The following is a 27,205-nucleotide window of genomic DNA, read 5'->3' as shown; positions in this document are numbered from 1 at the left end:
AGTCAGGTAGAATTGATAACTCGTTACTAGATATAAATGTTCAGAATACAGTCAAAGTGAAAAGCAATTCAAGAACTATTGAGGATCCAGATATTCTGGATGAATTGATTATTAGGCTTGGACAATACACGACAACAGAAAATCGAGACTGGTTATTAACTGTTAAAGAATTTGACGTAAAAACTCTAGATGATCCAGATGCTATGGAAGATTTGATCAATAGAATTGTAGATTACAAGGTATTCGGAGATCCAGATTCCTTGTTGACTGAAGAAGAATATGATGCAAAGATAGATGCCGAGTTAGCAGAGAAACAAAGAGAAGCAGAAACATATATTGCCGGACTTAAAGAAGAAACAGAAAGAATTCGTAAAGAAAGAGAAAAATTGAGAGAACTTTGCCAAGCCAAACAAGAAACGGTGCAAAGTTTAGATACTAATAATAACAACCAGACAGCTGAAACAACATTTTACTATTCCTACGATTCAGATTCAGATGACACGTTCAGTGAAGCAAGCGAAATACCTACTACAAAAAGTGAAACACTACATACACTCCAAAAACATAATAGCGCAAATCACAACATTCAGATTAACTACAGTCAACAAAAACACAATTACAGTGTCAGATGCTACTATTGTAATAGAACAGGCCACAAACAAATAAATTGCAGAATACGATATTATGATAGACGCCAACAAGATGCACAACGCAACAGACCAAAATATAGACAGATTAATAGAATAGCATTTATGTCATCGTTTACAGAAGCCAGTAAAAGAACAGACACATTTACGTCAAAAATTAATAACAGATACGCCACAGCAATTAGGGACACACACTGCTCAACAGTGGCAGTACGTAACACATTCGTACAACACCACCAATACACAGGCAGAACACAACGTGTTCACAGTTCAAGAGGCAGCACATATGTTTGGCCAACAGCTATAGTCACCATAGCCACACCCTCAGCGTGTAAAACAGTTGAAGCAGCTGTTTTCAAAAACGGGCCATACGATATGATATTAGGCAACATTACAGTAGTGAAGCAGTTTAATGTAGAATGTATGAGCTACAAGCAACAAATAAACAAGCTGCCCAGCATTCGAGACAAAGAAAAAGTAGAAGAATTGCAATTCAAAACGGACAAGTTGATAGAAAAAGTTAACGAGATTATTGGGGATCATTCTATAAAGACTACCGAGATTGGTGCAGATGTTCTTAACTTAGGGATGCAGAACGAAACAGTCAGTAATAGATTGCTGAGATTAGAGAAATCAGTAAACAATGAATCAGAGGAATATGTAACAAGGAATTTGATAGCAGACAAACAGTACTGTTACTCCTGGTCAGCCTTAAACCAGATGACCCCATCAACACACCTACACAAACACAAGTATGGTAATCATAGACCATATGAAAGCTCACAACACCTTTGTCCACACCGAGCCCCGCCCTATCGGTCCTAGTGTGGTATATTAATGCCTGGATAGAATTTGACCCGGACCGTCTCCATAAATGATTTTGAACAACGGACATAATAGTGAAGTCAAGTCGAGTTTTTGTGTTGATCTAAGTAGTCGAGAAAATCGGCGTGAAGTCGATATAGATCTAGTTGAAGTCGAAGTCAGTGTAGTCAAATCTGAAGTCAATAGTATTATTGAAGTCAGTGAAGTATAAGTCAGAACTGAAGTCAAAGAAGTTATTTGAAGTCAGTCAAGTCAGTCAATGTTGTTAAAGTCGTATTTGAGGTCATAGTGACGTTGTTGAAGTCATGTTGCAGTCAAAGAAAAGTCTTTGAAGTCATATTGAAGTTGTTGATGTCAAAGTGAAGTCTTTGAAGTCACATTGAAGTTGTTGAAGTCAAAGTGAAGTATTTGAAGTCATATTGAAGTCGTTGAAGTCAAGGAAAAGTCATTGAAGTCAAAGTGAAGACGTTTAAGTCGTCGAAGTTTAAGTCAGTCAGTGAAGTCTTTTAAGTTGAATTGAAGTCAGTCAGTGAAATCTGTCGTCTAGGTCAAGTTAGTCGGCAAATGGAAGTAGTTGAAATCGTCGAAGTAAAGTTAATCGTGAATGGGAAATAAGTCGTAAATTGAAGTCAGTGAAGTTACCGAAGTCAGTTAAAGTGAAATAAGTCAAGTTACTGAAGTCAAAAGTGAAGTCAGTCATTAAGTCAAGCCAGCCAGTTTTTGTCAGAAGTCAGATAGTGAGAGCTGCTCCACTATATGATTACGTGTTCAAATGTTATTTGAAACGGCACGATTATTTATATACACTCACATTTCTATTCTTTTTGTGAAGCTATTTCTAAGCTCTTGTAGTGTTTACGTCTATTGAGTTTATTAGGCTTTACAGATTGCTGTTAGATTAGAGTGTACTGATTTTTTTGTATTTGGTCATGTTTTGTAATGTTATATTTGTAATGTTATTTTCTTAATGTTGTTATGCCGCCAGACAAATGTTCAGCACGTTTAAATTTGGGATTGAGGTTTTTATTTAATGGAAGGTACCTCTGTCTGAATACTTGTCTGCGCGGGCAATAAAAAGTCCACGTAAAACCATTGCTCATGGTCTCGTAATACAATTTCAGACCCACTACGCTTATTCAGAATGAGACGAGATGAAGCAGACACTTCAAAGAATGCCGCCACCTGAAGCCCTGATTACGTTGAGTTACCTGGACAGCGAACAGCCCTGCTTAACAGAGAATTGCCCTGGTCAAGACAGCGGACGCATCGCCACCGCTTCGCCCCCGCACTGGGGTTGAATAACAGACCGCCAGCTACGTACACCTACGTCGGCAGATACAAAGGGTAGAAATCCCATCGTCCAAGATCCCAGCGTCGGAATGTTACGTCATTGTTCGCCACCGCATCAGACAGCTCCAGTTCATCGTATAACCACTCTGCGTGGACGTCTCAACCAGCGTTGAGATGAGATTGTTGCGTCATCACATTGACCAACGAAGTTACGCATACACGAAGTTACGTCTACACCCGCCTCACGGGAATTTACATCAAAACTCGCCACAAACCACCCACCACAGAGGAACGCCAGCAATTACATAACACTTACACATACACTTACACTGCTCGCAGAGCCCGTTCAACCAGTTACACATTCTACTAAGATTAGCTCAAGGCCAGTACACGACAACCTAGCCAGAACTGAGTTACACATGATTAGATTCAATCAAACCATAACATAGACATACATTATCAAGCAGAGACACCACAGACGTCAGGATACTTACACAAAAACTAGAACAATGACATTTTTTTTTTCAGGAACACAGACACAAGATTTTATGTTTTTGTAAACTGTGCTGTCCCATTTTGTATTTGATTTATATGATTGATGTTAGGGATAGAATAGAGTAGTAAGATAGATAGTTGTTGATGTATTAGATTAGTAGCAGACGCTGAAAAATATAATTTGTCAGCTACAGAAAGGGAGGGAGATATGTGATGACGCAAGATTACGTCAGACATGTTTAGCAGATATAGGTTAGCAGAAACAGACTATCTATAGGCCTAGTTGGTTGGTCAGATAGAGGCCAATGGGCGCACAGGACTGACCGGTCACGTGGGACGGTCAGCTGACCACTGAGGCGTGGGTCAGTAGTAGAGCGATGGGCCAGGAGTTGTTAGGTAGCGGTCGGAGACGGCCGAGGAATGTAGACAGTTAGGTAGATCATGATTAGCTAGCGAGGTAGAAGGTGTTAGATTGTAGAATGTAGAGAACAGTTAGTGTTAGGATTGGTCGTGGGAGTTAGTAGTATAGTGAACAGTCAGTAGTAGAAGTAAATAGTACAGTGTAGATCAGTTAGGTAGAAACTTGAACATATATATCATTTTAATAAAGAACAATTATAGTTGAACTTGAACTGCGTGTTGTTGGATTCATTCGTTACCGCCTTCTTAAAACCCCCACCCTCACAACATGTTATTACATATCATTACATTTCATTACATCTTATTACATCTCATTACAGGCTATTACATCTCATTACATGCTATTACATCTTATTACATCTCATTACATCTTATTACATATAATTACATATCATTACATCTCATTACATTTCATTACATCTTATTACATCTTATTATATCTCTTTACATCTTATTACATCTCGATATATTACTATTGACCTGCCTGTCAACATCTGACCTGCCTGTCAACAACTGACCTGCATGTCAACAACTGACCTGCCTGTCACAACTGACCTGCCTGTCAACAACTGACCTGCCTGTCAACAAATGACCTGTCTGTCAACAACTGACCTGCCTGTCAACAACTGACCTGCCTGTCAACAACTGACCTGCCGGTCAACAACTGACCTGCCTGTCAACATCTGACCTGCCTGTCAACAGCTGACCTGCCTGTCAACAACTGACCTGCCTGTCAACATCTGACCTGCCTGTCAACAGCTGACCTGCCTGTCAACATCTGACCTGCCTGTCAACATCTGACCTGCCTGTCAACATCTGACCTGCCTGTCAACATCTGACCTGCCTGTCAACTACTGACCTGCCTGTCAAGAACTGACCTGCCTGTCAACATCTGACCTGCCTGTCAACTACTGACCTGCCTGTCAACAACTGACCTGCCTGTCAACATCTGACCTGCCTGTCAACATCTGACCTGCCTGTCAACATCTGACCTGCCTGTCAACAACTGACCTGCCTGTCAACAACTGACCTGCCTGTCAACAACTGACCTGCCTGTCAACATCTGACCTGCCTGTCAACATCTGACCTACCTGTCAACAACTGACCTGCCTGTCAACAACTGACCTGCCTGTGTAAAGACTCAAACAGCCGCTTCCAGTACGTGCAGCCCGCCTTGGGCACCAGACAGTAGACGAGCCCGGACCTGTCGTCTGTCAACACACTCCCCACCCGCCCCAGCCCCTCCCAGTTGTTTCTCCTCGCGCAGGCGTCCCGTACCGACCGTCTGCGCTGCAGAAACTCTGGGCCGGATGTGGCCGACCCTAACTCTGGGCCGGATGTGGCCGACCCTGCTCTGGTCCAGGCAGTTCTTCTCTCCCCTGAGACGCCATCTTGCCCGAGTAGGTGCTCTACGGGAAAGCAATGGGATTAGGTCAATGTTAGGTCAATGTTAGGTCAGTCGTAGGTCAATGCTAGGTCAGTCGTAGGTCAATGCTAGGTCAGTCGTAGGTCAATGTTAGGTCAGTCGTAGGTCAATGTTAGGTCAGTCGTAGGTCAATGTTAGGTCAGTCGTAGGTCAATGTTAGGTCAGTCGTAGGTCAATGCTAGGTCAGTCGTAGGTCAATGCTAGGTCAGTCGTAGGTCAATGCTAGGTCAGTCGTAGGTCAATGATAGGTCAGTCGTAGGTCAATGTTAGGTCAATGTTAGGTCAATGTTAGCTCAATGTTAGGTCAGTCGTAGGTCAATGTTAGCTCAATGTTAGGTCAGTCGTAGGTCAATGCTAGGTCAGTCGTAGGTCAATGCTAGGTCAGTCGTAGGTCAATGCTAGGTCAGTCGTAGGTCAATGTTAGGTCAATGTTAGGTCAATGTTAGGTCAATGTTAGCTCAATGTTAGGTCAGTCGTAGGTCAATGTTAGGTCAATGTTAGGTCAGTCGTAGGTCAATGTTAGCTCAATGTTAGGTCAGTCGTAGGTCAATGTTAGCTCAATGTTAGGTCAGTCGTAGGTCAATGTTAGGTCAGTCGTAGGTCAATGTTAGGTCAGTCGTAGGTCAATGTTAGGTCAGTCGTAGGTCAATGTTAGGTCAGTCGTAGGTCAATGTTAGGTCAGTCGTAGGTCAATGTTAGGTCAGTCGTGGGTCAATGTTAGGTCAGTCGTAGGTCAATGTTAGGTCAGTGTTAGGTCAGTCGTGGGTCAATGTTAGGTCAGTCGTAGGTCAATGTAAGGTCAATGTAAGGTCAGTGCTGGGCCAGTCAGCTAATGGTTATGAAGGGTAAACAACGAAATGACATGTTTGATGTTGGCCATCCATGTCACATCTCACACTGACAGATGACACTGTCACGTGACAAACAATGTATTACCCAGGTAGTGATGCGTGCTTCTATATATAGCTGCCGGCCCAGTTTTGTAGACAGTTGCCATGGAGATGAGCAGGACAGAAGTCAGTAAGAAAAACTGCTTGTAAAATCTGTACCTGATTGGCGCCATCTTGTTTCGGCTGATAATCTAATCAAGACAAAAATAGAAAGTGTATACCTCCTCAAAGGTCAAGGTCAGAGAAAATTACATGTGGCCAGTGGTTAAAAGTGGCCCGTGGTTAAAAGTGGCCCGCACATGTGGCCAGTGGTTAAAAGTGGCCCGCACATGTGGCCAGTGGTTAAAAGTGGCCCGTACATGTGGCCAGTGGTTAAAAGTGGCCCGCACATGTGGCCAGTGGTTAAAAGTGGCCAGTGGTTAAAAGTGGCCCGTACATGTGGCCAGTGGTTAAAAGTGGCCAGTGGTTAAAAGTGGCCCGTACATGTGGCCAGTGGTTAAAAGTGGCCAGTGGTTAAAAGTGGCCCGTACATGTGGCCAGTGGTTAAAAGTGGCCCGTACATGTGGCCAGTGGTTAAAAGTGGCCCGTACATGTGGCCAGTGGTTAAAAGTGGCCAGTGGTTAAAAGTGGCCCGTACATGTGGCCAGTGGTTAAAAGTGGCCCGTACATGTGGCCAGTGGTTAAAAGTGGCCCGCACATGTGGCCAGTGGTTAAAAGTGGCCCGTACATGTGTCAGTGGTTAAAAGTAGCCCGTACATGTAGCCAATGGTTAAAAGTAGCCCGTACATGTAGCCAATGGTTAAAAGTGGCCCGTACATGTGGCCAGTGGTTAAAAGTGGCCCGTACATGTGGCCAGTGGTTAAAAGTGGCCCGTACATGTGGCCAGTGGTTAAAAGTGGCCAGTACATGTGGCCAGTGGTTAAAAGTGGCCCGTACATGTGGCCAGTGGTTAAAAGTGGCCCGTACATGTGGCCAGTGGTTAAAAGTGGCCCGTACATGTGGCCAGTGGTTAAAAGTGGCCCGTACATGTGGCCAGTGGTTAAAAGTGGCCCGTACATGTGGCCAGTGGTTAAAAGTGGCCCGCACATGTGGCCAGTGGTTAAAAGTGGCCCGTACATGTGGCCAGTGGTTAAAAGTGGCCAGTGGTTAAAAGTGGCCCGTACATGTGGCCAGTGGTTAAAAGTGGCCCGTACATGTGGCCAGTGGTTAAAAGTGGCCAGTGGTTAAAAGTGGCCCGTACATGTGGCCAGTGGTTAAAAGTGGCCAGTGGTTAAAAGTGGCCCGTACATGTGGCCAGTGGTTAAAAGTGGCCAGTGGTTAAAAGTGGCCCGTACATGTGGCCAGTGGTTAAAAGTGGCCCGTACATGTGGCCAGTGGTTAAAAGTGGCCCGTACATGTGGCCAGTGGTTAAAAGTGGCCAGTGGTTAAAAGTGGCCCGTACATGTGGCCAGTGGTTAAAAGTGGCCCGTACATGTGGCCAGTGGTTAAAAGTGGCCAGTGGTTAAAAGTGGCCCGTACATGTGGCAAGTGGTTAAAAGTGGCCAGTGGTTAAAAGTGGCCCGTACATGTGGCCAGTGGTTAAAAGTGGCCCGTACATGTGGCCAGTGGTTAAAAGTGGCCAGTGGTTAAAAGTGGCCCGTACATGTGGCCAGTGGTTAGAAGTGGCCCGTACATGTGGCTTAGTGGTTAAAAATGTGCTAAAAGAAAAACGAATTACCTGCCAGGCTTCTGTGTACCAAGTCTCTCAGTGGATCTCATCAAGATGTGGTCTGGTGTGGAGCAGTAAAGCGGGGGGGGGGGGGGGGGGGAAGAGGGAGGAGTTGTGGAAGGAGGAGTGGGGGGTGTGTCCGACGTCAACCAACTGAATGTATACACAACATCCCTCACATCATAATAAAATCTGCATGTCCGTGTGTGAACACGATAAATTTTGTGAGGTCGAAATTTGATATATCAGTATTAACTCCTACACTTAGCTTTATTCCAACTTTTCAGCGTATTCCGGTAACCAGAAATGTTTTTTTTAATTTCCAGTTTCTCCAAAAAACTTTGATACTTCTGTAGAGTATTCTCATAAAGCAATTTATTCTAAGAAATTTTCCCATCTGCGATCCATGTGATTCTCGGAAAATGAGCACATAGGCAACAAACGTAGCTACCATTTCTACACCATTCGTTTGATCACCATAAAACTTCAGGAGTTTGCTAAGTAGAATAAAATAAGTTGACATCAAAATATTAACATCGGATGAGGGGGGGGGGCGCCCCGGGGGTGGTGCGTAGTGATCGTGTGACCCGGAGCGCCCTACACCAGGGATAGAGTGCGGGACTATAATAGATAACTAATTTGAATGGGGCGGTACTAGGCGCCCCTAGGGTATTTTAACGCTGCTCCCGATAGAGTTATGAGACGCCCCCGACCCCTGGCTGGCCTCACCCACAGTAGATCACGTGATCACGTCCAATGGCTGGGTCTAGTTTCTGCGTAAAATCACGCACTGTTGTTTGTAAGGTCGACATTTTCCCTCCCTCCTGCTGCAGACGACGGGAGTTATTTGCCCTTAGACAACAAAAATGGCGGTCAAGAGTTGGTTCCATCTGACTATTGGGCTGGAGGAAAATTGTATGAGCAAAAATTGGCAGGATTTAGTTTTTTAACTTAAAAAATTAATTGATTTGAAAATGAACATCAAACTGAGCAGATTTGCTAAAATATTCAGAATTGTTAGTATTAAATTAAAATTGTCGTACAAAGGGAATCCACCCAGTTAATATTTCCGCAAAATCCAACTTAGCTTAGTTGTCTCCCATTACTACAAATTTATAAATATCTTGCACCGAAGGAAACTTTTATCCCTCATATTAACCAGCGAACATTTCCTTGATTTGGACATTGGCCAGCCAGTTTGCCCCTGCCAACAAATTTATATTTACCCAATAATATTTTGTCATTAAATATTTTTTTGTAGGCTTTATCTGGGTGAACCAGCTGAACTGGTGAAAACTTTACAAGCAGAGAAAAGTCTTGATCTAATTAAAACTTTACAAGCAGAGAAAAGTCTTGATCTAGTTAAAACTTTACCAACCAAAGGAAAGTCTTGATCTAATTAAAACTTTACCAACCAAAGGAAAGACTTGATCTAATTAAAACTTTACCTTTACCAACCAAAGAAAAGTCTTGATCTAATTAAAACTTTACCAACCAAAGGAAAGTCTTGATCTAATTAAAACTTTACCAACCAAAGGAAAGTCTTGATCTAATTAAAACTTTACCTTTACCAACCAAAGAAAAGTATTGATTTAATTAAAACTTTACAAGCAGAGAAAAGTCTTGATCTAATTAAAACTTTACCTTTACCAACCAAAGAAAAGTATTGATCTAATTAAAACTTTACCAACCAAAGGAAAGTCTTGATCTAATTAAAACTTTACCAACCAAAGGAAAGTCTTGATCTAATTAAAACTTTACAAGCAGAGAAAAGTCTTGATCTAATTAAAACTTTACAAGCAGAGAAAAGTCTTGATCTAATTAAAACTTTACCTTTACCAACCAAAGAAAAGTCTTGATCTAATTAAAACTTTACCAACCAGAGGAAAGTCAGAGGGGGGGGGGGGGGGGGGGGGAAGAGGTCCTGAATTTTTGTGATGATGTTGGGGTAAGATTGGCAAAAATGACATTGTTTATGGGCTACACTTAAATTACTTCATGCAAATGTTATTAGGCATATAATAATATAATTTGTGACACTAGTAATATGTATTATTAAAATTCATTAAATTAAAACTTAAAAAAAATACTTTTTAAATAATAATTATAATTTTTATATCAGTACAAGGTAAATAAAATAAAAACGAAGACAAAAAAAGATTTTTCAATTATATATTGCACTACCAAATATTGCACTGAGTTTATTGATAATATCTCAGAATGTACAAATGGTCACCACTAAAAACAGCCATATACAGTGATATAACCTGGTGATATAACCTGGTGATATAACCTGGTGATATAACAACATGACTAGAGCTTTCACTACATGTCACACATTTATTTATGTGACACAAATTATGGCTACATAAGGGGTTGTCAGATATCATGACCTAGGGTTTGGGGTTCTGATAAGGGGTTGTCAGATGTCATGAGCTGGGGTTTGGGGTTCTGATAAGGGGTTGTCAGATATCATGACCTAGGGGTTGGGGTTCTGATAAGGGGTTGTCAGATGTCATGAGCTGGGGTTTGGGGTTCTGATAAGGGGTTGTCAGATATCATGACCTAGGGGTTGGGGTTCTGATAAGGGGTTGTCAGATGTCATGAGCTGGGGTTTGGGGTTCTGATAAGGGGTTGTCAGATGTCATGACCTAGGGGTTGGGGTTCTGATAAGGGGTTGTCAGATGTCATGAGCTGGGGTTTGGGGTTCTGATAAGGGGTTGTCAGATGTCATGACCTAGGGTTTGGGGTTCTGATAAGGGGTTGTCAGATGTCATGAGCTGGGGTTTGGGGTTCTGATAAGGGGTTGTCAGATATCATGACCTAGGGGTTGGGGTTCTGATAAGGGGTTGTCAGATGTCATGAGCTGGGGTTTGGGGTTCTGATAAGGGGTTGTCAGATATCATGACCTAGGGGTTGGGGTTCTGATAAGGGGTTGTCAGATGTCATGAGCTGGGGTTTGGGGTTCTGATAAGGGGTTGTCAGATATCATGACCTGGGGTTTGGGGTTCTGATAAGGGGTTGTCAGATGTCATGAGCTGGGGTTTGGGGTTCCAACTTGCAAGACGATATTGCTTAACTTTTCAATAACTAACTCTGCTCCAATCTATTTTTGCTGACATTTAGACCAGAGTTTGAGGCTGATATTTTGCAGGTCACTAACTTGTTTCAGAGACAGTAGAGTGTGGATTTAAGTGGATGTCATTTTTAGGTCACATCACATTTTGTGATGTTTTTGTCTATTGTCACGTTAGAAGTGAGATGTCACATTGTAAACAGGTAAACCCTGCCGTGGCAACCCCTTATGTAGACAGGTAAACCCTGCCATGGCAACCCCTTACGTAGACAGGTAAACCCTGCCTTGGCAACCCCTTACGTAGACAGGTAAACCCTGCTGTGGCAACCCCTTACGTAGACAGGTAAACCCTGCTGTGGCAACCCCTTACGTAGACATGAATGTGTGTCACAGGCTGTAGGGCCCATAAGTCTGCTTTAAAACATGGACAAGTATTGCCTGATACTAAACTTGATTTCGTGTTTGGTAATTTCAACACATTATACCAGACTGGTGAGATCGCAAGAGTTTTTGGCAAAGTTCAAAGGTTAATACTTGATATAACAGAGCTCAAACAAATTGACAAAACAAATTGAACATCAACCATGGAATCCTAATGCCAAGAGAAAATTTTAAAAATTATGTACAGATGTGTGTTTGAGCTCAGCAAAGGAACAAAATATTGGTGAAACTTGATAACGAGGGGGGGGGGGGGGCACACTCAATTTGTGGGAAGAAGTGAGGGCCCACATTCAAGGAGAGAGTGAGGGGGATTTGACAAGTGGTGTTTTCAATTACCGAGGTAAAAATAACTTCTGGAAAATTTTCTTGTCTTAAATATTTATTTTTTTAAATATTGAAAAGTTGGTTAATTCTCTTTTAAATTAACAAAACTTTTAAAAAATAAGTATGTGACGAAGAGGAATTTTCTGTTTGAAAAACTGAGGTGTATGTGGAATAAAATGCTGAAGTGAATTTTTAAAAAATGTTAAAAAAAAATTCCATAATAGGATGGCATTTATCACATTCTACATGTAGCTATAAATAGTAACAGAGAATGAATCTCTTTGGCTGCTCTCCCTTGCATAAAAGTTGATCAAAACATAGTAGGCCACTGGGGTCATCTTTTCCATGACTTGCAGAAGAGTAGATTCTGCAGCATCTCCTGACCTTTGACCTCAGGAAACAGCTCACAGACAAGCAAATCTAGGCTGTTGTACCAAAAATGTCTGGGGAAAATTCAGTTTATATCAACAATAGTTGTGGATACAATCTGAGCTATATCAACAATAGTTGTGGATACAATCTGAGCTATATCAACAATAGTTGTGGATACAATCTGAGCTATATCAACAATAGTTGTGGATACAATCTGAGCTATATCAACAATAGTTGTGGATACAATCTGAGCTATATCAACAATAGTTGTGGATACAATCTGAGCTATATCAACAATAGTTGTGGATACAATCTGAGCTATATCAACAATAGTTGTGGATACAATCTGAGCTATATCAACAATAGTTGTGGATACAATCTGAGCGATATCAACAATAGTTGTGGATACAACCTAAGCTATGTCAACAATGGTTGACCAATGATGGGACTTACTTGTTGAGTTGTTCACTTTCTATGCTACATAAAAATTGCTCAATCATCATCTCAAAGTCTTTTTTTCCAACAATATATCTCAAACTTTCTGAAAAGTACAACATAGAACAGACTTACATCTACAGCTTACACCTACAGCTTACATCTACAGCTTACATCTACAGCTTACATCTAGCTGAGAATAGACACACCCAGACTAGAATAGACACACCCAGACTAGAATAGACACACCCAGACTAGAATAGACACACCTAAACCAGAATAGACACACCCAGACTAGAATAGACACACCCAGACCAGAATAGACACACCCAGACCAGAATAGACACACCCAGACTAGAATAGACACACCCAGACCAGAATAGACACACCCAGACTAGAATAGACACACCCAGACACACCCAGACCAGAATAGACACAGCCAGACTAGAATAGACACACCCAGACTAGAATAGACACACCCAGACCAGAATAGACACACCCAGACTAGAATAGACACACCCAGACTAGAATAGACACACCCAGACCAGAATAGACACACCCAGACCAGAATAGACACACCCAAACCAGAATAGACACACCCAGACACACCCAGACTAGAATAGATACACCCAGACTAGAATAGACACACCCAGACTAGAATAGACACACCCAGACCAGAATAGACACACCCAGACTAGAATAGACACACCCAGACACACCCAGACTAGAATAGACACACCCAGACCAGAATAGACACACCCAAACCAGAATAGACACACCCAGACACACCCAGACCAGAATAGACACACCCAGACTAGAATAGACACACCCAGACTAGAATAGACACACCCAGACCAGAATAGACACACCCAGACTAGAATAGACACACCCAGACTAGAATAGACACACCCAGACCAGAATAGACACACCCAAACCAGAATAGACACACCCAGACACACCCAGACTAGAATAGACACACCCAGACTAGAATAGACACACCCAGACTAGAATAGACACACCCAGACTAGAATAGACACACCCAGACCAGAATAGACACACCCAGACTAGAATAGACACACCCAGACCAGAATAGACACACCCAGACTAGAATAGACACACCCAGACTAGAATAGACACACCCAGACTAGAATAGACACACCCAAACCAGAATAGACACACCCAGACTAGAATAGACACACCCAAACCAGAATAGACACACCCAGACCAGAATAGACACACCCAGACTAGAATAGACACACCCAGACTAGAATAGACACACCCAGACACACCCAGACTAGAATAGACACACCCAGACCAGAATAGACACACCCAGACTAGAATAGACACACCCAGACCAGAATAGACACACCCAAACCAGAATAGACACACCCAGACTAGAATAGACACACCCAAACCAGAATAGACACACCCAGACCAGAATAGACACACCCAGACTAGAATAGACACACCCAGACTAGAATAGACACACCCAAACCAGAATAGACATACCCAGACACACCCAGACCAGAATAGACACACCCAGACCAGAATAGACACACCCAGACCAGAATAGACACACCCAGACCAGAATAGACACACCCAGACCAGAATAGACACACCCAGACCAGAATAGACACACCCAGACCAGAATAGACACACCCAGACACACCCAGACTAGAATAGACACACCCAGACCAGAATAGACACACCCAGACTAGAATAGACACACCCAGACTAGAATAGACACACCCAGACCAGAATAGACACACCCAGACCAGAATAGACACACCCAGACCAGAATAGACACACCCAGACCAGAATAGACACACCCAGACACACCCAGACTAGAATAGACACACCCAGACTAGAATAGACACACCCAGACTGTGTGTTTCCTCGAGCTGTGCAGGTTCTTGTGATGACTGTTCATACATTTGATGACAAAAAACGTGGGTACGTTCACCATCAAATTTCCAAAATTCGTGTGTTGTGTGCTTTTCGCTTTAATCATAAATCTGCCCGACCCACGTTTTTTGTCATCAAATGTATGAACAGTCATCACAAGAACCTGCACAGCTCGAGGAAGCACACAATCTACGAGCAGTCATTGGTAGATCCCCTTGGGTCGGAAGAAAAATTTATTTTCTACTTTTTAGTCCACAAGAAAAACGTGTTTTTTTAAAAAGTTTTTTTTAAGTATTTTATTTTCTCCTTTTTAGTCCGTTGCTACACATGAAAAACGTGGTTTTTAAAAAAGTTTTTTATATAGTTTATTTTCTACTTTATCTAATGACTTGATTAAGTATGACTTGACTAAGTGTTTTAAATACATGGACTAAAAATCTTGAGCGACCGATACGCTTTAAACAGAGAAGGGGCGTAATTTAATTAAGCTAATTTAGGTCTCTAATTGCTAGTTTTTTATGATTGCATCTGAAATTGTTAGGCGATGACATTTGATGACACGAATTTTGGAAATTTGATGGTGAACGTACCCACGTTTTTTGTCATCAAATGCCGTGACCAGGATTCGAACCTGGGTTATCGCGGCCACAATGCGAAGTACTAACCACTATACGATCACGGCCAGCGCGCTCACATCGATTGGGGCCGAAGTAACTGTGTCAATAGGCCTCCAGTCTTGTCGGTATCTTTAGAAATCATGTCCTCAATTTTAGGGTCCTTGTGGCGTAATTTAATTAAGCTAATTTAGGTCTCTAATTGCTAGTTTTTATGATTGCATCTAAAATTGTTAGGCGAAAATAGCCTGCATGCCGAATTTCAGATCTCTAGAGCAATCAGAAGTGGGCTAATTTTCGTTGTCAATTTTAACAACAAACCCACAAACGCGAAGCTGAGTTAAGAAAAACGTGTTAAAAAAGAAAAAGATCGTTTATATTTGGTATTTGAAATCTGATAATCCTATATTGCAGCAAGGAGTTGGAAATATGAAGATAATCCTATATTGTAGTAAGGAAATTATTCTTTGCATCAGGGAACATAACTCACCTTAGTGACCTCCACTTCAGGGAACATAACTCACCTTAGTGACCTCCACTTCAGGGAACATAACTCACTGTGTTGTCAATAGACAATCTGAAAAAGTTGCTAAAAACTGGACAAGACATACCTGGAAAAAATTGGAGCAGACATCTCTTGGCCTGAAGTTTCAAATCTTGTCTCTCTTCTTCTGATAGTACTGACCCTGTCCTTGACCTCAGCTGACCTTGTGGCCAAATGGTCTCCCTCAGATGCCGCAGGTAAAAAGCTAGTTGAGATTCTGTCAGAAGGCCCTCCAGGGAAGACTCCAGGTACCTACAAAGTAAACTTTAACATCAGATTCTGTCATCATGGAGGAGTTCAACTGCTAACATTCAATTTAAGCCACGTCACTGACGCTTGTACCTGTCAGCCCCTACACCCACCTGCCAGCCTCTACACCCACCTGCCTACACCCACCTGCCAGCCCCTACACCCACCTGCCAGCCCCTACACCCACCTGCCTACACCCACCTGCCAGCCTCTACACCCACCTGCCAGCCCCTACACCCACCTGCCAGCCCCTACACCCACCTGCCTACACCCACCTGCCTACACCCACCTGCCTACACCCACCTGCCTACACCCACCTGCCAGCCCCTACACCCACCTGCCTACACCCAGCTGCCTACACCCACCTGCCAGTCCCTACACCTACCTGCCAGCCCCTACACCCACCTGCCAGTCCCTACACCTACCTGCCAGCCCCTACACCCACCTGCCTACACCCACCTGCCAGCCCCTACACCCACCTGCAAGCCCCTACACCCACCTGCCAGCCATTACACCCACCTGCCAGCCCCTACACCCACCTGCCAGCCCCTACACCCACCTGCCAGTCCCTACACCCACCTGCCAGCCCCTACACCCACCTGCCTACACCCACCTGCCTAAACCCACCTGCCTACACCCACCTGCCAGCCCCTACACCCACCTGCCAGCCCCTACACCCACCTGCCTACACCCACCTGCCAGCCCCTACACCCACCTGCCAGCCCCTACACCCACCTGCCAGCCCCTACACCCACCTGCCTACACCCACCTGCCTACACCCACCTGCCTACACCCACCTGCCAGCCCCTACACCCACCTGCCAGCCCCTACACCCACCTGCCTACACCCACCTGCCTACACCCACCTGCCTACACCCACCTGCCTACACCCACCTGCCAGCCCCTACACCCACCTGCCTACACCCACCTGCCTACACCCACCTGCCAGCCCCTACACCCACCTGCCTACACCCACCTGCCTACACCCACCTGCCAGCCCCTACACCCACCTGCCAGTCCCTACACCCACCTGCCAGCCCCTACACCCACCTGCCTACACCCACCTGCCTACACCCACCTGCAAGCCCCTACAACCACCTGCCTACACCCACCTGCCAGCCCCTACACCCACCTGCCTACACCCACCTGCCTACACCCACCTGCCAGCCCCTACACCCACCTGCCTAGACCCACCTGCCTAGACCCACCTGCCTACACCCACCTGCCAGCCCCTACACCCACCTGCCTACACCCATCTGCCTACACCCACCTGCCAGCCCCTACACCCACCTGCCTACACCCACCTGCCAGCCTCTACACCCACCTGCCAGCCCCTACACCCACCTGCCTACACCCACCTGCCTACACCCACCTGCCATCCCCTACACCCACCTGCCTACACCCACCTGCCAGCCTCTACACCCACCTGCCAGCCCCTACACCCACCTGCCTACACCCACCTGCCAGCCCCTACACCCACCTGCCTACACCCACCTGCCTACACCCACCTGCCTACACCCACCTGCCATCCCCTACACCCACCTGCCTACACCCACCTGCCAGCCTCTAAACCCACCTGCCAGCCCCTACACCCACCTGCCTACACCCACCTGCCAGCCCCTACACCCACCTGCCAGCCCCTACACCCACCTGCCAGCCCCTACACCCACCTGCCTACACCCACCTGCCTACACCCACCTGCCAGCCTCTACACCCACCTGCCAGCCCCTACACCCACCTGCCTACACCCACCTGTCAGCCCCTACACCCACCTGCCAGCCCCTACACCCACCTGCCTACACCCACCTGCCAGCCTCTACACCCACCTGCCAGCCCCTACACCCACCTGCCAGCCCCTACACCCACCTGCCTACACCCACCTGTCAGCCCCTACACCCACCTGCCAGCCCCTACACCCACCTGCCAGCCTCTACACCCACCTGCCAGCCCCTACACCCACCTGCCTACACCCACCTGCCAGCCTCTACACCCACCTGCCAGCCCCTACACCCACCTGCCAGCCCCTACACCCACCTGCCAGCCCCTACACCCACCTGCCAGCCCCTACACCCACCTGTCAGCCCCTACACCCACCTGCCAGCCCCTACACCCACCTGCCAGCCCCTACACCCACCTGCCAGCCCCTACACCCACCTGCCAGCCCCTACACCCACCTGCCTACACCCACCTGCCTACACCCACCTGCCAGCCCCTACACCCACCTGTTAAATGCCTTGCTAAGAACTGACTGTATTGACTTGACTACCCTGTCCCTGCACATCCAATGGTCTTGACCTTGAAGACCTTGGATCAAAAGGTCAAGGACAGCATAGCTAAGACCAAGTTCACTTGATGCTAAGGTATGATTGAAGACATAATTTCAATCAGATATGATGTATTTTCTAAAACAATTTCAATTAGCTTCATTTATTAATTAAAATTATTACTTTCTTAATCAACAAGAAAATGTATGAAATTAAAGACAATCATTAGTGAAAACCTGATTGGTCTGTGGTGGGTAATTGAGCTCGAATTTTGTCAACTTCCTGTTTGTAAACTTCTTTTGTTTGTTCAGCCATCTGTGGGCAAATTATAAAGTGGATATATATATATATATATATATATATATATATATATATATATATATATATATATATATATATATACATATATATATACATATATATATACATATATATATATATACATATATATATATATATATATATATATACATATATATATATATATATATATATATATATATATATATATATATATACATATATATATACATATATATATATATATATACATATATATATATATACATATATATATACATATATATATACATATATATATATACATATATATATACATATATATATATATATATATATATATATATATATATATATATATATATATATATATATATATATATATATATATGCGCTGTATAACACCCAACATTAGCCAAATTATAACGTGGACATTTTAAATACATCTGCTGTATAGCACATAACATTAGACAAATGTTCAAGACCCCACTGATTACATTTCCTCGAATAAAGGGAAGCTACCCCAATTTTCAGCATATTTTAAAATGGTATTTAATATCTAAATATTATCAGCCAGCTGGGGGACATGAAGTGAACAGAAAATGTTTAGTTGGAGGGTATCAAGGGATGCTCCATGTCAGGCAGGTACAGGTAGACCCACCCCATCAGGACACCTAAAGTCACCCTCAGCAAAGAGTTAAAATAAAAATATCTGGCAACACATGACAACACCTGACATTATCTGACGTAAAAATAAAATATACCATATAATCAGTGATGACGTCAGATACAGAAAAAAGTTCTTTGTCTTCATCAGAGACAAAATCCCGCAGCAGTTGTTTGAAACTCTCGCACATGTTGTTGCTATTTTCATTCACCTGAAACACAGAATATCTTTACCCTAGCTCAGTTCAAAGGTTACAATATCTTTACCCTAGCTCAGTTCAAAGGTTACAATATCTTTACCCTAGCTCAGTTCAAAGGTTACAATATCTTTACCCTAGCTCAGTTCAAAGGTTACAATATCTTTACCCTAGCTCAGTTCAAAGGTTACAATATCTTTACCCTAGCTCAGTTCAAAGGTTACAATATCTTTACCCTAGCTCAGTTCAAAGGTTACAATATCTTTACCCTAGCTCAGTTCAAAGGTTACAATATCTTTACCCTAGCTCAGTTCAAAGGTTACAATATCTTTACCCGCTCAGTTCAAAGGTTACAATATCTTTACCCTAGCTCAGTTCAAAGGTTACAATATCTTTACCCTAGCTCAATATCTGTTCAACAATTCAACAAAAGTTAGAATATCTGTTCATCATTTGAGTCTACAGACGAGCAAGCAAATACAACTTTACCCCTTGAGGTCATCATTTGAGTCTACAGACGAGCAAGCAAATACAACTTTACCCCTTGAGGTCATCATTTGAGTCTACAGACGAGCAAGCAAATACAACTTTACCCCTTGAGGTCATCATTTGAGTCTACAGACGAGCAAGCAAATACAACTTTACCCCTTGAGGTCATCATTTGAGTCTACAGACGAGCAAGCAAATACAACTTTACCCCTTGAGGTCATCATTTGAGTCTACAGACGAGCAAGCAAATACAACTTTACCCCTTGAGGTCATCATTTGAGTCTACAGACGAGCAAGCAAATACAACTTTACCCCTTGAGGTCATCATTTGAGTCTACAGACGAGCAAGCAAATACAACTTTACCCCTTGAGTTCATCATTTGAGTCTACAGACGAGCAAGCAAATACAACTTTACCCCTTGAGTTCATCATTTGAGTCTACAGACGAGCAAGCAAATACAACTTTACCCCTTGAGGTCATCATTTGAGTCTACAGACGAGCAAGCAAATACAACTTTACCCCTTGAGGAGAGAACTCTGATATAAAATCTATGGCGTCTGAGTCACTCTGAGGGTGTTTGTGGTCTGGTGTGTCACGTGACCGAAACCCTGACATCACTTCCTGTGGGATATTGGGTAGAGCCTTGATCCTGTCCACAACCCCTGACACGCCCCGCATCAACATCTGGGTCAGAGAAGAAATGTTTTTTTAAATAGCCCCGCATCAACATCTGGGTCAGAGTAGAAATGTTTTTTTAAATACAGTCTGATCAGTTGAACTGAAGTTTATTTACAACTATTACAAGTGACAGAAATCTTAACTTAGAATAAAAGTCGTAATTTCTTTTATGCCTGAATTTTCTGGTTCTTAAAATATGCTTTAAATAAATTGGTAAAAAAAAAGTGAAATACAAATAAGGGATAAATTTTTTTCAGTCAACGATAATTGGTGGAAAATATAGCTATTTTTCCTGTGAACAAAAAATTATTTCAATAAATTAAGCTTTTAATGTCTAATCTGTGTTACCATCAAAAGCATGTCGATCAAATTTAAATGAAAACAACTTGGAGATTTAAATTTTTCTCAAAATACTAAAAGCTGATTTGACATCAAACCAAATATAACCAACAACAAAGCCAGAAGCTTTTGTGAGTTCCCTCCCCTGGTACCTTATAACAGAGGCTTCTGTGAGTTAGTGGGATGGAGTGGTCTAGCAGTAGAGAGCTGGACTGCTAACCCGTAAGTTTCGAGTTTGAATCCAGGTTCAAGTCAGTAGACCGTCCCTGAGTCCACCCAACTCTGATGGGTACCTAACTCACGTTAGGGAAATTAAAGACTGCTGGGCATAGTGCTGGCCACACTATCTCCTCATATGCGGAGTTCCCTCCCCTGGTACCTTATCAAACAAACCAAATATAACCACCAACTAAGCCAGAAGCTTGTGTGAGTTCCCTCCCCTGATACCTTATCAAACAAACCAAATATAACCACCAACTAAGCCAGAAGCTTGTGTGAGTTCCCTCCCTGGTACCTTATCAAATCTGGGTACTGTGATGTCAGGGGACTTGTTGACAAAAGCAATATGTGAATCTCCTTCATAGGCCAAGAACTCTCTCAGGTCGGGTCCAAGGCAGATGGCTTCTACTTCAATCAGATCCTGAAATAACACATCAATTGAACCATTGAATCCAGAGAGGGATGGCCAACACTCTACTATATTCTAATCATCTGGCACAGGCTTTTCCTTCTCCCATGGGGGGGGGGGGGGGGGGGGGGGGGGGGGAAGGCAAGTTACTTCCCTGGGGGAGCTCTGCCCTACTGCATCTTTGGATGAAAAAGACAAAAATATTTAATTTAACTTTAACCATTGCTCCCTGTCTGTACATGCCACAAATGCAACCAAGGCTTTACCTCACAAATATACCATAAACTTTACCTCACAAATATACCATAAACTTTACCTCACAAATATACCATAAACTTTACCTCACAAATATACCATAAACTTTACCTCACAAATATACCATAAACTTTACCTCACAAATATACCATAAACTTTACCTCACAAATATACCATAAACTTTACCTCACAAATATACCATAAACTTTACCTCACAAATATACCATAAACTTTACCTCACAAATATACCATAAACTTTACCTCACAAATATACCATAAACTTTACCTCACAAATATACCATAAACTTTACCTCACAAATATACCATAAACTTTACCTCACAAATATACCATAAACTTTACCTCACAAATATACCATAAACTTTACCTCACAAATATACCATAAACTTTACCTCACAAATATACCATAAACTTTACCTCACAAATATATGTCATAAACTTTACCTCACAAATACACCATAAACTTTAATTCACAAAAGCATCAGATTTTTTCCCCAAATGTAAAACCAGGGTTCATGCTCCAAAAGTAAAAAAAAAATCTAGGAGTTTTCTAGGACTTTTAAACAAATTCCAGGACATTTTTAAAACTAATAAATCTGTATTGTATGGCCACATCTATTTTAATTAAGTTAATCTGTTCTTTTTTCTACAATTAAATCAGTATTATACCATTATTGTAACAATTCATAGTTTTATAAAGCTAATACCTTAATTGAAAAAAGTTTTTGTTACTCTAAAAAAAACAATGAAAGCCCTTTCTAATTGCAATTTAACATTTCCCTTATATAAGGGCCTACAGTTTTTTGTGGAGATTTTACAATATGACAAAAGAAGGGAAACAATTTTTTGAACTAATGTAAATGTATTGATTTAATAAATTAGAAGGGGTCTACTATTTAAATGGTACTTTGGAATTAACACTTAAAAAAAAACCACCTTGATAATAACCAAGCCGAAGCCACATCGTTACTTATGTTTATAGCCTTTACAGCTGGTGTATTCTTCCTTCAAAGAACGGCAACATTTTATATTAGATCGACTTTTTAACAAATTTTTGCAAAAATATTTAACTGAAAACATCAGTGGAAAATTTGGACTAAAAATCCGCCAAAATTTGGGAGTCACATCCCTGAAAAATTGCGTGTTACTAGATCTAGAGCTATAAACATGTCCACCCTTAATGACCCCAAGTGCGTTTTCAAATTACTTGGTTTGGGGGAAATATAAAGGGATGTCACCAACAATTGCAAATAGCAATAGTCCATGAAATGACGTTTGCTCCAGGGTTGTTTATATAACTAAAGTCACAGTGAACCCTCCATGCATCAAAACTTTTTTTAAACTAGAAAGCGGGAGCGGCGATTACGCTGGTGATGATGTTTGGAATTTGCGTATTTCTTGATATATTATTTTTAAAACTTTCATTTAGATCAAAAAAACTTTTAAAAAAAAATTTACCTATTGCTTTTGCTTGCGGATCATTGATATCTAAATCTAGATCTAAGTACAAATGCCAATTGACGAAACAAAAATAGCGTTTGGATTTTCATGGTTCACAAAATTTCAAGAGATTTTTTACAATTTCAGGAGAATTCCAGGACCTCTTAGATTTTAGGAGGCTGCACGAACCTTATAAAACAAATTTACCTTCAAGTATTTTTCAAGAAAAATTCTTCTAGATTCAACAGTTTCTTTGTCAACAGACTTGAAGGGAAAAGATGGCCATCGCTTAGGGCCACGAATCTCTGGAGAGGATTCAAACAACAAGTTTGTCAATTTACTAGAAATATAAATACTTCTTTTCTTATACAGAGCACAATTCCTTTTAAATATTTAACCCATTTCAAAATCATTATAAAAAAACTATTTAAAAAATATTCTCAAGTGATTTGAAAATATTAATATGCTTTTTACATAGATATGGCTTTAATTAGCCAGAGAGAAAAATGACATCTTTTATTGCAAAACTAACCTGGGAAAGTGAGTTAAGAATATTAAACACAAATCTAAATATATACAGTAAGTTTTTAAAAGTCTAAAATAGCTAAATAAAGAAGTGTAATTATATCAGAGGAAAAACAACACACTATAACAGCATAGAATTTATATAGAAAATAAACTTTTACCAGCGTAAAATGTGGAGTGTAGACTAAAGGGTTAAAATGTGGAATGTAGGTTAAAGGGTTAAAATGTGGAGTATAGGCTAAAGGGTTAAAATATGTGGAGTGTAGGCAAAAGGGTTAAAACATGTGGAGTGTAGGCTAAAGGGTTAAAACATGTGGAGTGTAGGCTAAAGGGTTAAAACATGTGGAGTGTAGGCTAAAGGGTTAAAACATGTGGAGTGTAGGCTAAAGGGTTAAAACATGTGGAGTGTAGGCTAAAGGGTTAAAACATGTGGAGTGTAGGCTAAAGGGTTAAAACATGTGGAGTGTAGGCTAAAGGGTTAAAACATGTGGAGTGTAGGTTCAACTGAAATTACTTTTCAAGTGTTTTCTGTAGCTCTGGTTGCCCTCTAGCCTGGAGTGCAGGTTAATAAACTCTCTGTACCTTCTCTTGACCAAACCAGATCGGATCACTGGGTTCCCTTCACTGAAGTAGAGAGCCTCATACTGAAAAACAGTCATTACAATTTAAAAAGATCCTCACACTGAAAAATATTGAGTAAAACTACAATGTGGTGTGTCACTAATTCCTTACCTCAATTATGTACAAAGAATACTGTGTTGTGCTACGAAATTCTGTGTTGGTCATTGTCTTTGGAATAGAAATGTCTTGGAATATCCGATTGTCACTATCCTTGATGACTGCGTCATCAGCCACATTAAACTCCAGGTGTTGTGTGCTGGGAGAAGGCGTGGGGCATGGAGATTCCTCAGATAGTTCAATGCTGCTCTGTTGACTGATGGGTTCATGAAGTGGAGACAATGAAGAGCAGCTATTATACAAGAACCCTGGGCTGGGTGTTTGCTCAGTATCACTCAGTGTAGGGCTACACTGCTGACTGATGCCTGACCTACCAGCTTGTAAAGCTGGGGCGTCTAAAGGAATTCCGTCAACAAGCAGTTGTGGTGGATTTTGGCCACCATCTGCATTCCCCTTTAACTTTATTGAGGTCGCCTTTAACTTTGTTGAGGTCAAGGACAAACTTTTGGGCTTCTTTATGCTTTGTGGCTTCAGTTGATCAACGAAAAAATTTTTAAGTGATGACAATTTGGAAAATGAACTTGACATGACTTCAGAAGTGGATTCTGTTGAGGCTGAGAGGGCACTGACCTCTGTGGTAGTGCTGGACTGTTGGTCAGCTAAGAAATCATTAATGGCACATGAATCAGCTGTTGATTCAGAATCTTCTTTCAATGAGCAGCCATCATCGTCATCTTCGCAATCATCTTTAGGCTTATCATCATCAGGGGAGCTTGAGGTAGCATGAGGGATATCAGTAAGTTTATCAGATTCTTCAACATCCAGTGCAGCAGTATCACAGTCTAGCCTAGATAAAACAGAGCCTGTTGAGTCAAGCACCAAGTTTATTTGATCCAAATTTGACCAGGAAGGTGTTGAATCAACTAAGGCAGTTTCTAGAAGGTGAGATTTTTCAAATGAATCGGGGTTAACAAGTTCCTTAACTTCATCATAATTATCACACATATCATCTTTAACAAAACCGGTTTCTGCAGAGGCTGCGGTTGGTTTGCTTTCATCATCAAAATTGACATGAATACATTCACTTTGTGCACTAATCATATTATCAACAGTGGCACTTAAGTTATTTGGTTCAAAATGTTCATCTGAAGTAATTTGAATGATAACTTCCATTAACCAATCAGGGTTAGACAACAACTGCATTATTGGAAGCATAATGTTGGCTGCAAGGATTTCAACAAGCAATGTTCGCACACAGGGACCCTCTACTATTTGTTCACTAAATACAGATAAAACTAAAACAGACACAACACCCTTCAAATAATTCAACTCATGCTTTTCTGATTCTAGTGCATTATGTACAGATGCTACAGTTTCAAATGCATCATCAATAGATGAATGTCTCTTAAATCTATCATTTTGCACAACTTTTGTCTTGGGGTGTATTTTATGACTTTCAAATGTTTTTTTAGCTTTCTGATAACTAATGAAGTGGATGTGATATTGTTGTATTATTTTCATTAATGTGATCTTTGAATTTTGCTGAGATAAATGCTGCACCAAATCTTTAAAGGCTTGCTGGACTAGCTGCCTGACTTCCTTCAAAAACTGACCATCATATGAAAAATGGGGATGATACCATGACTCAAAAAAGTCACGGATAATCAACAACTGTATAGAATTTATTTCCTCTGACCATGAGCATACATCATTCGACATTTGTACTGGTGATGGATGATCATTACAAACTAGCAGTGATGATGAATTACTACTTTTGCCACTTTGTGGTTGAAATACATATTTAAAATTAGTTAAATATTCAACATAGACAGATTCAAGTTTTACAAATATTTGCTCTGTCACTAGTGAAGCCTTTTTATTGTGCAATATTTGGCTTGAAAGTTGAACAGCTGTAACAAATGAAATTAAAACAACTAGAGGCAACGTCCAAACAGATGTTATCCACGATAACAAGATTGTTACCGAGAAGAGCAGAACCAACTTCTGTGCACTCGAGTAGGCTCTTAGATTCCACGCTTCAGAAATCGCTCCTAAAAATGCTTCCCTGCCTGCCATTTTTTAGACAGAAGATGGATTAGAGGTTTTATTATTTCAACCACGACATCAGACCTAAATTTCCACTTTTTCTTATCGATCATAATGTTTTATTATAGAGAAACGATCGATTTAGATTTCTCCAACCATTCGTAACATCTTTCTTAGTTGACTTCCGCATAAATAGTCATGTGATCTTGTTGTCATATGACAACGGCCTATATTTAGAAAGAGACAAAAAATAAAAATGTAAAATAAAATAAATTATTACTATTACTACACTACGTCTTCGTTCAAAATATATTGAAATAATAATATTAATAATAATAATAATAACAATAGACCTAATAATAATAATAATAATAATAACAATAATAATAATAATAGGCTAATAATAATAATAATAATAATAATAAAAGTTAAACAAAAAGAAATAACAAAATAAATATAAACCTTTTGATGTAAAAAAAATGCTGCGTAATTAATTAAATTATACTCGATCATATTCCCTCTGCCGGAGTTTCCTTCCAGGCATCTGTTCTATCCATTCATCCATCCGTCCATTCATCCATCCATCCGTCCGTCCATCAGTCCGTCCATCGATATGTCTGTCTATCTATTTACATATATACCCCGGTTTCTGTAGAAAATAAAAATCAGTAGGGGCGGCGCCCCAGCAGGCTGTCTTTGGGCACCTTGGGCTCCCTCGTGAGCGATGGCCCCTACGTTAGCTTAAAAGCGTACCATACTCCATGTATGCGGTGTGATACTATAATCTAATCAGGAGCGTCCTATAATACCCCGGCAATCAGGTGTCCTGTGGGATCCTAGCCCTAACAAAATGATTAACCTACACATCAGCCTGTCATTCCTCGATAAATGGTTTGTTATAAAAAATATGTTAAGAATTAAAAAAAAAAGTAATACCCATAAGAGTCACATGGTCATAGGCATACAGAGAACAGCATCATGCAGCCATTATCTAGTTAATTTCACAGCTATTTTACGTTT

The 27,205-nt window shown here is 41.6% G+C and overlaps 2 protein-coding genes across 2 annotated transcripts in view; both read right to left on the bottom strand.

Annotated features, from left to right (window-relative positions):
• Positions 1 to 7,757, bottom strand: part of LOC131942379 (carbohydrate sulfotransferase 12) — a 10,676-nt gene extending 2,919 nt beyond the window's left edge. Inside the window, exons 1-3 of the mRNA XM_059302213.1 lie at positions 7,711 to 7,757; positions 6,040 to 6,184; positions 4,803 to 5,086 (exon numbers count right to left, since the gene is read on the bottom strand). Of these exons, the coding sequence (XP_059158196.1) occupies positions 4,803 to 5,086; positions 6,040 to 6,166 (411 nt within the window). The 5' untranslated portion in view covers positions 6,167 to 6,184; positions 7,711 to 7,757. The remainder of the gene's footprint in view (positions 1 to 4,802; positions 5,087 to 6,039; positions 6,185 to 7,710) is intronic.
• A 1,874-nt stretch (positions 7,758 to 9,631) lies between these two features.
• On the bottom strand, positions 9,632 to 26,377 carry LOC131942378 (sorting nexin-19). The gene is made up of 11 exons (XM_059302212.1): positions 24,194 to 26,377; positions 23,976 to 24,105; positions 23,144 to 23,241; positions 21,109 to 21,234; positions 20,097 to 20,261; positions 18,989 to 19,102; positions 18,161 to 18,239; positions 17,883 to 18,015; positions 15,480 to 15,664; positions 12,368 to 12,455; positions 9,632 to 11,985 (listed from the first exon to the last, which is right to left on the bottom strand). The coding sequence occupies exons 1-11, from the start codon at positions 26,213 to 26,215 to the stop codon at positions 11,877 to 11,879; spliced, it is 3,249 nt and encodes a 1,082-aa protein (XP_059158195.1). The 5' UTR covers positions 26,216 to 26,377; the 3' UTR covers positions 9,632 to 11,876.
• Between the last annotated feature and the right edge of the window lie 828 nt (positions 26,378 to 27,205).

This window comes from Physella acuta, unplaced genomic scaffold (genome assembly GCF_028476545.2).
Source record: "Physella acuta isolate Inbredline_101_S28 unplaced genomic scaffold, ASM2847654v3 ptg000405l, whole genome shotgun sequence".
NCBI lineage: Eukaryota > Metazoa > Mollusca > Gastropoda > Physidae > Physella > Physella acuta.
This window is presented reverse-complemented; position numbering and strand designations above follow the sequence as displayed.

Excerpts from the sequence above, each read along its gene's own strand:
- LOC131942378 (XM_059302212.1), bottom strand. The coding sequence starts at position 26,215 with ATGGCAGGCAGGGAAGCATTTTTAGGAGCGATTTCTGAAGCGTGGAAT. Across the intron at positions 24,106-24,193 it reads ATTCTTTGTACATAATTGAG|TATGAGGCTCTCTACTTCAG; the intron begins GTAAGGAATTAG and ends ACTGTTTTTCAG. Across the intron at positions 11,986-12,367 it reads GAAAGTGAACAACTCAACAA|ACATTTTTGGTACAACAGCC; the intron begins GTAAGTCCCATC and ends AATTTTCCCCAG.